A 14,200-nucleotide genomic window follows, 5' to 3' on the forward strand; every position below is an offset into this window, starting at 1 on the left:
GAGAGCAGCAGAATCGACACATCAACTTTTTGATGTTTTTCTCTCGCAAATTTGCCACTTTATAAAGTCTCAAATTTACGCTTATTTTTCTCGCAAATTTGCCACTTTATAAAGTCTCAAATTTACGATAATTTTTCTCGCAAATTTGCCACTTTATAAAGTCTCAAATTTGCAAGTTTTTTTCTCGGAATATTGCCCCCCGCCCTTTAAATAAATATATTTATACGTGGCCCTAAAACGCCGTCGTACAAGAGCCCTGAGGCACTGTGATGTCATTTTCACTCGACAACAATTTGGCAGCACAAGGCAAAATGGCCGCCCCCTGAGTTGGATTTTTCAGCTTCATTCATGTTCCGCAAACGCAATATTAATCAGAATACCGTGTTTAGACTAGTGGGGGGCGCATAGAGCATATCCTAAAGAAAATGTTTGCCTTGACCGCAAAACTACCAAAATGTGGTTTAGGTATGCGGACTACCTCCAGCGCTTTACAAAACTATCACTGCCTAAATACAGTTCAGATGTATTTAACTATTTAACATCCTTAAGAACTGAACCATTACTTAAGTATTTTTTTTAAATCCAATATTTAAGCACAGTGTTAGTGTCCAATACAAACACTTTGTATTAGAATGAATGTCAAAACCCCCAAAATGTGTCAAGCCTTTTGTAGCGGACTTGGGTTTGACTTTGTGTGTTTGTGCGCTAGGTTTTCGGGGCCTGCCCATCGAGGACCAAATTACGCTGATCCAGTACTCGTGGATGTGCCTGTCCTCTTTTTGTCTCGGCTGGCGCTCCTACAAACACACCAACGGACAGATGCTCTACTTCGCCCCTGACCTCATCTTCAACGAGTGCGTACACACACACACACACGCACACGCACACAGCGGGGTATACTTTCTGGGCCGAACGCATTGAAAAATATATATTTGTTGTTGTTGTTTTATTTTAGCCCTCTGACAGGCTGGATGGGACGTTTCTTCCTCTTTAAAAAAAATAATAATTCTGATGTCACGCTTGGCTGGGGAAAAAACTTGAGCGTCTAATTGTTTTTTCAGCTGGACGCCGACTTGTGTGAGTTGCCTGAGCGCAAATGTCAGGATGAGCTCTTCCGGCCGAGGGAAAACAATTTGGAGACAAGTAGAAACAATTTGGAGAGAATATAAAGCGCTGCGAAAAGCAGCAGCTCACTTTGAGGAGTGAGTCAGCAAAACATAAATAAAAAAATCCAGGCAAACAGCTGAGAGAATATGTCACACTCAGCACAAAGATCAACTTTTTTTTTACCATGATGTTGGTACCTTACGTAGTGTATGTTACGGTTATATGATCGATCGATGTTACATGATCTTATATTAGTTCTGTTACATGATTATATTCAATATGCTGGATAGATGGTACATGACCTAGCCTTATGTTACATATACAGTGCATTATAATAGATGTTACGTTAAATTCATGTTAAATTACATTAAACGTTATGTAGACACTGCAATTGTGTTATTTTGTTACATTGTTTAAAGTTATGCTACATACGCTACATTGCATAAATCTTATATAATAATACAATTTGGATTATTTAATTCTACATGAAATGTTACTCTACATCATGTTAGATACACACTACTGTATACACAACGCAAATTATACAAATGAAGTGCAGGTCTTATATATGTTCACTTCTGGTCACCATTCTCCCTTTCTAAAGTGTACTGTGACTTAAAAGTGTGTCGCTTTAAAAGGCGGGGCCTGGCCTGTTGAGTGACACGGGAGTCAGCGAATGAGAGTGTAGTCTGCTGCTGTTAGATTAGCGCAAGATAGCCAGTATCGTTTGTTTTTAATTCTGGTGGTTCGCGATTACATGATGATGTCAATCTTAGATTAGCTTAGCAATTAGCATGGCTTCTCCATCTTTCCTCGTCTTCCCTTTTGTGAGAAGTGTAGTTTATGTGCCACGACAGAGGTGATGATTACTGATTTCGCAGCTTATTAGCCACACTAGCCATAGTTTGTTGCTAGCTAGCGTACGTAGCATCGAGCTCATGTGTGGTGCCTGTCCAGCTTTTTGGTACCGTCCCAGCGGTTGATTCTCAGTTTTGCTATTTAATGAGGTGCGAAATGCTAATTTTGGTTCGCAATATATTAGAGGACAACTATTACAAAAATAAGAGCGCTTCCCTTAGTCTGATTGCCACCACATAACCGTCCTTCCTCGCTTATTTTCAGGGACCGGATGCAGCAGTCTGCCATGTACAGCTTGTGTCTGGGCATGAGGCAGGTGAGCCAAGAGTTTGTTCGGCTGCAGCTCACCTACGACGAGTTCCTCTCCATGAAGGTCCTGCTGCTTCTCAGCACAAGTGAGTAAGACAGCCCGTGTACAGCTTTGTCGCTAAATGCTAACGTTTAAAAAAAAAAAAAAAAAGTTAGTTTTGAAGACTTTTCAGTATGGATGGTCGGACATCCATAAAAGAGAAACTTACAGAGCACCAGATAAATGAATGCAGACTGAAGTTTCATAAGGTTGTTTGTTATCCTCTACACTCACTTAGTTAAATGAAATACTGGGTAATTTTCAAATCCCAGATTTTTGTAGGTCCCAATATGTCATGGAAAAAGAGGTCACATGGCTGACTACACATTTGAAATTTCTAGTTCTAACCAAGACCCCCCACCCCCCACCCCCCCGACCACCACCACCGCCACCGCCACCACCAATCACCAATCACCTCTACAAACTGTCAGCATCCACATCCGTCAGTGGCTATTAAACACAGCAAAAAGTCTCAAAAGCACACTTGGACCCGCAGTTCATGCATTTTACATATTGACGGTGGTGGAGCGAGAAGGGGGTGAGATTTAAGCAGCGTAGTGGCGAGTTTGAGAAGTCTGCATTCTGGCTAGACTTCGTTGAGCCGCCAACACCGGTGCCAATCACTGGAAATATTTATGGCGGATGGAGACGTCGGCATACACAGAAAAGTCTGATGACAGATTTTTCCAGACATTCGGATTGGACAAAAAGCACTGTGAGACAACCAATAGTTTTTCACACACAAAAAAACCCTTGTGCAGAGACTTTGCCCCAGGATTAGAGCTGTTAAAATGAATCGGCAAGTAATCGATTATCAAATTAGTCGACAACTATTTTAATATTTGGATAATCGTCATTTTTTTAAATTAAAAATTGTCCAAATCCTCTGATTTCAGCATATCAACAGGAATTGTTCACTGATTTCTGTAGTCCTTCATTAAAACTTCTGTGTTTAATCAAAATAAGACATTTGCAAACATCAGATTTTATTTTGGAAAACAATGACCGGACCGGTAACATAGTACATCACTCCTCACATTTTTTTTTAAACACTATACGAATACAAAATGCAAAATTAAAATTAATTCAATTAGTCAATTAATCAAGTTAATAATCGATAGATTAATCGCTTCTAAATATATTCGATAGTGAGAGCACAACCTAGGATGTAGCGTAAATGTATACACCCAAGATATATAATTCCAAACCGTACCGTGACGAGGTGAACTGAAGTCGACTGAAACAATTTTAAAATTTTGTGAACTAGAACCTCCAAATAAAAATAATAATAAAGAAATAGGCTCAAGATAAATACACTTGAAAACACTTCAGATCCCACAATGTGTATGCTTTCTGGGAAAATATGACACCTGGGTCACTAGTTGCCAAATTTCAAATTTAGTTCAAATACTGTAGTTCAATAGCTGCACTGTCAAGATTGTGCGTGCTGGAAGGCAGTACTTAAAAAGAAATACAGACCGCTAAACACAATGGAAGATTGCATACAAACTTAAGTATCCATTAGCCTCTTGTATTTGTTATATACCAAAAATATTCCGACGAATAAAAAAAATACAGACTTGATGCAGTGAAATCTTGGCTGGATGCTTTTTCTTGGGCCTAATATATATATATATATATATATTCAAACCGTAATGTGGTGAGCTGGATCGAAATAGACCAAAATGTTGAAAATGTGGCTTAAGATATTCAGTGAACCCAAAGTACTACTAAAATATACTATCTCAAGGCAGAGTATAGCACTTAGCTAGCTAGCTAACTTTAGCTCCAAATAGTTGTCACTGCAAAAAGAAGACACCTGGTCACAGTGTTATAAACCCAGATGTACCTATTTAAAGCGCACACAGCCGTCTCTTACCTTCGTGTATCACGGCAGAGGCAGTTTCTGAGGTGACCGAGGGCAGATTTCAGGACAAAATAATGTGCGAAAAAGGAAGCCGTCTTGGGAAAAACAAAGACAAAAGGAGAGTCGAAGGGGGGTCATCGCCAGGCCTTCTGTTGCCGTGGCCTCCCTCTCCGGTGCTCGCTGCTCGTCTGGAGATTTGCCACTGAGCCCTGCCGAGCTAGGCCGCGTTCCAAGAGCTGCCATTTTGCTCTTTCTCGACTTCTCTCATTTGTCATTTGGTGAAGAAAGGCTGCACACAGCAAGATCTCCAAGGTCTTAATGCACAACTGTCTTTTTTTGGATCTTCTTGGGTGGAGTAGAAGTTTTGGGATAGGTTTTTAATTATGATATAGTATAGTAAGGGTGGGTTTAGAGTTGGTATAGGGTTAGGGTTGGTTATAGTTATGGTCGTGTTCGGGTTACGGTTGAATTTGGTTTAGAGAAGTTTTACCTTAACTCATTCACTATAGACGTCAAAAGTATGACATTTGAACTATTTCTATTAGTTAAATTTTTTTTCCCACTTTTGTTAACAAGAGTATGAAAACCTATCATTTTTTTATTGTATATTTAGAACAGATATACAATTTGTGATTAATCCTGAGTTAACTAGTGAAGTCATGCGTAATTTTTAATAATCTTTTTCTGTTTTTAAATTTTTTAAATGCAATTCATTGCACGACTTCAATAGTTAACTCACGATTAGTCACCAATTTTATATCTGTTCTAAATGTACAATATTTTTTTTCTAGGTTTTCAAACTCTTGCGAAGACAAGTGGGGAAAAAGTGTGAAACTCTTAGAAATAGTTCAAAAGAATTTTCGACGTCTATAGCCGTCAGTGGCAGTGAATGAGTTAATGTACTCCGACCGGTTGTATTCAAGCAGGAAGGGGTTAGGATAGGGTGAGCTTAGAAAGCCCATTTTCTACTCCCAAGCGGAGAAAACTGTAAAGTGCGACTGTACCATTTGGAAGCCCCGGGGAAGCGCTTGTGACTCATTTTTCGCAAGCGAGCGTGCCGTCTCCTAGGCGACTTTTGGGCAAAGCTCCGTTAGTTGCAGCCATTCAGAGAGCGAGCTGGCGGAAAGGGACGAGAGTGTTTACACAGTGGTTGTCAGAGCTCGTCGGCGTACGACGGCGGGCGATGAGCGCCGCCGGGCAGGAACCAACGAAAGCACGAGGGGATAAAGAGGACGAGAGAGGAGCTGCTAATGCTCTCTGACCTTGGGCTTAGGTTTCAACCCAGCCCGTGGTGTCTGATGACCCCGTTCGGCATTGGGTAGGCCAGCGCTTTCGCCTCACCTCTGCACAGACATGATACTGCAAATGAGTCATCGCAAAATGTTCGGGACTTGGTCACGGTGGAATATAAGCATTTTTTTTTTTTTAAGGGGAAAGTCAACCTTAAACATTTCTTGACAATAATATGTTATATGTCTACTTATTAGTCTAAACATGACATTCTGATTAATATTACATTTGTGGAATATGAGTGCAGCAAAATCCAGCTCAGGGGCGGCCATTTTGCAAATGACATCACAGTTACTCAAGTCTCAGGTAACAACCAATCACAGCTGAGCTTCAGAAAACAGGTGAGCTGTGATTGGCCGTTGCCTGAGCCTTGAGCAACTGGGACGTCATCTTCAGTCAACAGCAAGTGGCAAAATGGCCGCCTTTTGATATGGATAAAAACGGCTAAATTTTGCTGCTGAACTCATATTCCAGTAAGGCAATATTAACCAAAATACCGCATTTAGACTAAGTGGGGCTGCATAGAACAAAATATGGGATTGACTTTAACTCATTCCCTACCAAAAACATATAAATACGTTCTATGTTAAATATTACCATGCTCCCAAAGACATATTTATACGTTTTTTATGCTACAGAAGGCTTTGATGCAGCAGTAGAGTATAAAAGATCAACCAGGGCCAAAGTTCTTTCCCCCCGTTTTAAACAGATTTGTGAATAATGATGAAACTTCTAATGCTAATTGCTGCTAAACGGAAACAGAGAGAAATATACTTTTCTTTTGGTAGGTTTCCATATTTTTATAGCAACAGAACACAATATTCTGTGGACCTTGCAAAATCTGTCAAAATCCAATAAAACAGCTGGGAGCGAAGGGGGTTGCTTCAGTGAAAATGGATTTGAATGAATGAGTTAAGTATATATATTTTTAAATAAATAGTGCTTCTCCGCACTCCATCTACACGGTGATGTAAACAAATACAGTATACAGATCAGCCTTTGAAATTTGCTCAAAATGGCCGACTTCCTGTTTTATTTCGGGCATAGGTGATTGAGACTTTTGTATGCCAAATTCTGTGTTGATCGGGGAAACTGGTGAGGTGGACACAAAATGGCCGCCTCAATCCAAAATGGTTCTTGTTTGATTTCAGGCATGCGACCAATGAGACTATTTCATGCGTCCTCTTACACTTCACTACAGAGTGACTTTTAAATAAAGTTTTCAGCGTATTGAGGCCTCCAAATAGGCTGCGTTACCTGCAGCAAAAAACGTCCCTGGCACCAATTAACCACGATATAAGCGTGACCTGGTTCGAGGGAGGGGGGCAGGCGGTGGGGCGGGGGGCATCCTCTGTACCGCTCCTAAATGCCAGGTCACTTTCTATTCAGGGTATATATGTAGGTCAGCAGGAAGGGAGGGAAAAAAACAACAACAAAAGGTCCGAACACATCTTTCGGGTATTAGCACATTCTCATCATGTCAGCCATGAAAAAGGTCCTGCCCGCCTCACACTCTCCTGCGCGCCAATCGGTTTTTGGATCTTCATGGCGAACGGCACGCCTCGAGGTATTTGCTCATCTGAGCAGGAAGAGGCGAAAATGATCGGACGAGTACGCAAGCGCACTTTCGAGTTATTGACCTAGGAGCATGCCTTCTTTAAACAGACGCGATGCTAACCGACAGGAAGTAGCCAACGGGCCAGCTGTTCCGCCGCATCATCGTCTGGACTTGTTGCTCTTCAAACCGTCGCAGAATTTCAAGTTGTGCTATAAAATGCCATTTTTTTTGGTGATGTCTAAAAGGCAAAGAATTGACGTGATGCTGACGTTCCCGCAGCGCTGGTCTAACGTGATTGGCCACCTGTCTGGCATGACTACTTTTGATCAGGGCTCATTTGGACCAAATCCATAGTATGCGCAAAGAAGTGGAAATTTGCCGAAAATCCAGACTTGTGCAACCTGTCACGACAAACGTGTCCACTCAATTTCGTGTCAAATGGTGAAACTGGTGTTGGAAAACTTTCCAGACACTTTTTTCATGTAATTTACCACCAAAAATGGCCGTTACAAACCAAAATAACCGACTTCCTGTTTAGTTTTGGGCACAGGTCCTTAAGACTTTCTCCTGTGTCCTGTTATGATAGACACGTCTGCCCAATTTCATGTGAATTGGAAGAACCGGTGCATGGAGGTCCTGTTCTTGTGGAATTTGCCCTCATAATGGAGGGTTCAAATCAAAATGGCAGATTTTCTGTTCAAATCCTTGAGACTTCATCGTGCACCTTGTCATGATACATGATCACTGAAATTCTATTTTAACTTAATTTAAACTCTATTTTTCCACGCCCCTTTCTTATGGAATTAGCCTCCAAAATGGCCGACTTCCTGTTCACTTCGGGCATGAGTTCTTGAGACTAGTCCACCCAATTTTGTGTTGAGCTTGTTTTCTTTTCTAATTTTCCAAGTCTGTTTTTCATCAAATTTACTTCCTGTTCACTTGTGCGGCAAAAAAAGATACTTGGCTCGTCAAACAACACTATCTAAGACTGCGGTTAAAACCATCCTAATTGTCATTGGTCCAACCCCCCGGCCCGCTGTCTGATGACTGTGGTGGCATCTGCTCGTTTCGCAGTTCCCAAAGAGGGTCTGAAGAACCAGGCGGCGTTCGAGGAGATGAGAGTTAATTACATCAAGGAGCTCCGGCGCTCGGTGGGGAAGGCCACCAACAACTCGGGCCAGACGTGGCAGCGCTTCTTCCAGCTCACCAAGCTACTGGACGCCATGCATGGTGTAAGTATGCGCCACCGGCACGGCGGCAAGACGGCACCCTTGCCAGCCGCCGCCTACTACAGTACCAGCCCTCTTTTGGCGGCGTTGCGCAATGCGGGGAGGTGTTCACTGGCAATTCTAGGCTACTGATATCATTGGAATTTCTTTTTTCCTTTCTGGAATGGCAGCAGAGCGGATTTGGATCATACTTAGCGGTTGGCTGATGCAGTGGCTCCAAATAAGGATTACTGCATCCCAATCTGGCCCCCCGAGGGGTTGCGGTTATTTCGGCCGGCCAGAACAGAAGGCGGATCAATGCCAACTGACAGTTTTCTGGATCAGCAGTGGTCACTGTCGAGCGCCCGCTTGCCAAAATTCACTAACACTAATGATTGGGTTAATGCATCAGAGATGCTGAAATCACATCAAGTGCCCCCTTGTGGTGAGTTAAATTGAACTGGAAAGGGGTCAAAGTCCATTACGCTCCATAAACAAGGGTGAAGTCAGAGTCCAATTTGGTTGCGCTACATAAACGTCCCCTGAATAGATTATTTTTGGACTCCAATGGAGCTGCTTGTGCTTTTTTCAAGACCAAAAAGACGCACATTTGCATTTCAGCTTGGTAGTGATCCGATAACAAGAAAATACAACACCGTTATCGCAATAGCGATATTTGAAGAATTCTTTTTTTTTACAAGAATAAAGTTGAAATTTCACAAAAATTAAGTTTTCATTTTGTTACTTATTTTGTAAAAGTATCAATGCAATCGTAACTTGATGCTAATAAAGTTTTAGATATGACAATAATGATATTAAATGTAATGATAGTTTTACTACATTAGAAGATGAAAGTAGTAATTTCAACATTTCCAGATTTTTTATTCACACAAAAAAAATAGATTTACATAGAAATAGAAAAAAAATCCCATTTGTAATAATAACAACAATATAAAAGAGAAAAAAAAAGTAAATTCACAATGAAAAATAAGAGAATTTTATCTAATTTCATGGGAACACAGTTGTAATCCTAAAAGATTTTGTGCAAAATAACGTTTTCATGGGTAAAAAAAAAATAGTATTTCACAACAAATGGGCATAAATCTGTAATTTTCCAATTTCCAGTTGAAATATGAGAAGTCATAATTTTAAAGAAAATACTCACAGCTCTGTCATTTTACGAGATTACATTCTAAAGTCGAATTTTTCTTTCCTGGCCACAATCAAAAGCTTGTTGCTAGGCAGAATTCATAGGGCAAAATTAAGTGTGCCCCAGTGGCAATTGAAAATATTGGTATTAACCAGTTACGTACTACTTGTTGACAAATTCATTTAATGATTTAAAAAAAGAATACGTCATAATCGAACAAAAAAACAAGTCATTAAACAACAAAAAAAGGTATAAGTAATTTTGTGATTTTTTTTTTTTTACATTAAAAATGCCATTTTAGTTTAAAATCATTTTACGAAAAAAGTTTTTAGACGAAAAAAATTATTTAGGTCAACTAGATTGAAGAATAGCTCCGTCCCCCTCGCCCCCACCTTTTTCATATTAAAAGTTCATTAGCTGAATCATCTGTAGCCCATTTGCACAAAAAAAAAAGAAAAAAAAAAGAGAGCCTGATAAGAACTCTGAAACTGCTCTGTATTGAATATAAACATTTATATATTTATTTTATGTGCGGCAGCTGGTGGCCAACCTGCTGGATTTCTGCTTCTACACCTTCCGCGAGTCGCAGGCCCTGAAGGTGGCGTTCCCCGAGATGCTGGTGGAGATCATCAGCGACCAGATACCAAAGGTGGAGTCGGGCCTTACCCACACCATCTACTTCCACAAGAAGTGACGGGGGCAAACAAACTCAAAACAAAACATTCAAAAAAAAAAAAAAAACACTTGGCCGAGAACTCGGAGCAACGGCAATGGGGGAAGCGAGAGAGCACCCGTAGCGTGTCGCCGGAACGCAATGGAGGAAAGCAAAGGACCGGAATATTTGGGTCAGAGTTGGGAATATATCCCTCTGCCATGACCCCCCCCCCTCCATAAAAACCCCTGTGCACCCCAAAGACACTATCTTTTGAATGGAGATAAAGCCATACATTTCCTAGGATGTGCTAGTGCTACATTCACACTAACACGCCACACTACACAGATGCACTAAAAATCCTTAAAATAAATATCACTTCAATTAACTGTGGCTTATGCAGTCTCTCGCATACATTAAATCAATATACCGTATGTACGCCAATAGATAGACATTGCTTCGCAGCGTATCTACAGCAGGACTACAGGGCAGACAAAAACAACAACGAAAAACACGCTTGAATATAAGGCCAAAGGTCTCGTTGAACATATTCCAAGGGCTACATGTATAACGTCTGTACATGCTTCACCATGAGCTCACTTTCAAATTCAATTGGTGTTAGATAAGTCCAAAATGATTCAAAACCCAACCTTTTTTTTCTCTCTTTTTTTTTTTAACACATGTTGAATGCGGGATGAAAGACAAGAAAGTGGGAAAATACTTACTTTACTTTTTTTTTTTACATTTTGACACTTTTTTTTTTTTTAAATATTGAATAACATGACTAAAGTTGATAAGTAATTTTATGAGGAAAAAGCGAAACTATTAATGAAGAGTTGCTTTTTGAGTATTTTTCCCTTCTAACTTAAAAAGATAAAAAACCGTTGAATTTTGAAAATACCGAATTGGAAGACTAAAGTTCAAAAAGTACTATACTTATAAATACTTTGATGAGAAAAAGCTACATTTGAATGAAATAATATAGGTACCTATGATTAAAAAAAAATATTTTCACATGAAAAGGAGGGGGGGGGAAAGTTGAGTCACAAAAAAAATATGAGAAATAAATCATTTACAATAAAGAACTTGAAGAAAAATGTTTTTAAAAAAGACTATAGTTTATATTCATACATAACTATATAATATGACAATAAAGTTGTTTTAAAAGAGAAAATAAAAAAGCACTTTTTTTTATTACAAAATTTTAAAGACATTTTTAGTGCGAACGACGAGGAAAAAGAATAAGGAAAAAAATCGGAATATTGCATGGAAAAAAATAATCTTAATTCTGTAGGAGAAAATATAGGAAAGATTGTAATTTTATGAGAAAAAAAATCCAAACTTTACAATAAGACAGTTATAATATTCATATGATAATAAAGTATATAACAAGAGAATAAAGTTGTTTTACAAGAAAGCAATATGGTGAGAATAATGTTTTAATCCTATGTTGACAAATTTAAAATGTAGAATGTATTGAGTAAAGTTTACATGAATTACTTGTAATTTGCAAGAAAAATATTGAAATATGACGAGTGAAGTTATTGGAACGGCTTGAAAAAGAAACATCACACACAAGATTGTCATACAACTAAAACTTTAGATTTTAAATACGTTCTCTCACTTTCTTGTCTAATTTCCAGCCTAGCGTCAAATCTTCTGGTCGGGTATGAATTATTTTGGACTCAACGAACGAACATTTTTGCAGTTGCGATGTGCAGTGAAACAATCCAAAGTAATATGCAAACGGCGAATGGAGTCACTACGGAGGGTGTACAATCAAGACAATTATGTGGAGTGATTCAGTTTGTAAGAAAAAAAGAAAACAAAGGAAAGAACACATTTAAAAATGCCGCTAAGGGATTGGCCGGCTGGGCAGTCATGTTTGTTTGTGTCAGCTGTCCGGTTCACGTCTGTTTTTACTCACAAGCAAAGCCAGCCCTTTGTGACCCGACTCTTCCCACAAATAATACCATTAATAAAGCATTTTTATAAGAGTTGTCTTTATTTTCATTTTTCAGACAAGCCGCTCCTTTGACATCACGGTGCTTCATTTCTTACCGATGCCAGGCAAAACATTTGTACAGTACAGTGACTTTAAATGAACAATGCAAACACGTGCACATACACTACACATCGCCCTCCAACAAAAAACATGTCCCAATTTTGTGAGTTGTTTATTAAGAGCCCCCCCCCCCCCCAAAAAAAACTACTTGTTTTGTAGCAGAGAAAGCCCCCAAAAAGAATGGTAGCAAAACTAGATGCAATTTTGATTTCAAAAACACAATTACATTTCAGAACATATATACATTAAATCATTATTATTATTCCTGTCAATTAATTTCTATTTCTTTAGCCAAAATAAATATATTTGGGGTATTTTTATTTTTAACCCCCACCAAATTATATACATAATTTTTTAAATAATATATAAATGTTTTCATCTGAGGCCACCCACCTCTCATTACTTTTAAAAATTACTTTTAGACAAAAAATAAATAAATAAAACACAACAACTAATACATTTGAAAATCATTTTTGGGGATTTTTTTCTTTATAAGTAAAAACCACAAACAAAAAGAAAACTTGGAACAAATTGGACATTTTTGTTACCTAACCCCCCCAACCCCCCCTCCCCCCCAAACAGCCAAACTCCCAAATAAAATGTATGTTTTTGGGTGAAAACCCACAAATATATATTTAAAAAAAATCTGTTTATTTTACTTTTATCCTTCCTATAAGGAAACAAGTATTAATTCTTTGTGTTTCAGGTTCGAACTCACAAAATTTGGACACAGATGCTTTTAGTTGAATTGCAACACACACACGCACGCACGCACACGCACACACTGTACAGTTGATTTAACACGGAGACTTAATCTGCAGTGCTTAATGTACAGCTACTAACTAACTAGCGAGAGCTATTGTAAAGTTTGGAAGGTACGCTTTACGCTATGATTTTGTACGCTTGTTGAGTTTACACATATTTCCCAGAAACGGTCATGCTACTGAGGAGTGTTAGCAGCGCAACCCCCCCACCCCCAGCCCCTCAACCACCAACTACTTTCCCTAATTTGACAGTGTGAAAAGAGTGTGTGCGTGTGTGTGTGTGTGTTTGTTGGTGGATTAGTCATATCCGATTTGCTTCATTTTTGTTGAGTTGAGTATGGTTGAGAAGCAGCTAGCGGGCGCTGTGGTCCTTTACGTCAGACAATTTCGGTAAAGCGGAGTGAGGAATCGGGACATCACTGGTTTTGGTGGCTGTCGTTTTCAATACAGTGGAACCTCCATCGGAATTTCTATTGGATTTTATCGGAAACGATGTGTATTCCAAATTTACATAGTTCAAAATTATGGAAAATAGTCATGAGAAAAAAGTTTCCAGGTTAAAGAAAAAGAAAAGGGATTTTTACAAGGAGCAAATGGCAGTCGGAATTTTAAGACAATAAAGTTGAAATACCAGAAGTCATGGTTTAACAATAAAAATTTAAAAAATCATGCCAGTGTCACATGTAATGTTAGGTCATTTCACACGTTTACCCATTTACGAAAAAAGGTCAATTCATTCTTTCCTGGTCACCATTAAAAGCCTTGTTGCTAGGCAGCATTCACACGGCAGAATTATCCATACACCATCTAAAAGTAGTGCATCCAATTAAAGGAAACATTTGCAGAGTGAGAATGTCACCAGGTGGCGTTTTATTGTATAACTACATTCTACCATGCAGTAGGAAATCATATATGTAAATTAATTTCGCACCATTGTAAAAAAAAAGAAAAAAAAAAGCATTTGTGAGAGTTTGCTGTTTTAAAAATGCTAGCATGATTCGAATGTAGCCTCATGTCACTAATTCAAGCATGTAGCATGTTTACGTTACGTATTTGCTACTTCAGAGGTTCCACTGTATTTATGAAAAACAAAACAAAATCTTTTTTGGCGAGGGACCCGCAAGCTACCCCTCGCTTGCCCCCACTATTTGTTTGTCCTTTGTAAGGAATCAACGCTAACGTCTAAATAAGGTTGAATGGGAAAGTATTTTTGAGAGAATTATATTTTGCTGGAAAATAATATTTAAGTACTTTTGTCTAAGGAAAAAAAAGCTAACTTCTTTTTTTTGTAAAATGTTGATAAAATGCATGCGTTTTGATGACGAAGAGATG

General features: G+C 38.9%; 1 protein-coding gene across 1 annotated transcript in view; it reads left to right on the forward strand.

Moving 5' to 3' along the window:
• nr3c2 (nuclear receptor subfamily 3, group C, member 2) overlaps positions 1–12,036 on the forward strand; it is a 71,413-nt gene extending 59,377 nt beyond the window's left edge. Inside the window, exons 6-9 of the mRNA XM_086082630.1 lie at positions 710–854; positions 2,230–2,360; positions 8,104–8,261; positions 9,926–12,036. Of these exons, the coding sequence (XP_085938756.1) occupies positions 710–854; positions 2,230–2,360; positions 8,104–8,261; positions 9,926–10,081 (590 nt within the window). The 3' untranslated portion in view covers positions 10,082–12,036. The remainder of the gene's footprint in view (positions 1–709; positions 855–2,229; positions 2,361–8,103; positions 8,262–9,925) is intronic.
• The last annotated feature ends 2,164 nt before the right edge of the window (positions 12,037–14,200 follow it).

Source organism: Leptonotus elevatus, chromosome 8 (assembly GCF_054856555.1).
Source record: "Leptonotus elevatus isolate MCC_2025b chromosome 8, RoL_Lele_1.0, whole genome shotgun sequence".
In the NCBI taxonomy this organism is placed as follows: Eukaryota; Metazoa; Chordata; class Actinopteri; order Syngnathiformes; family Syngnathidae; genus Leptonotus; species Leptonotus elevatus.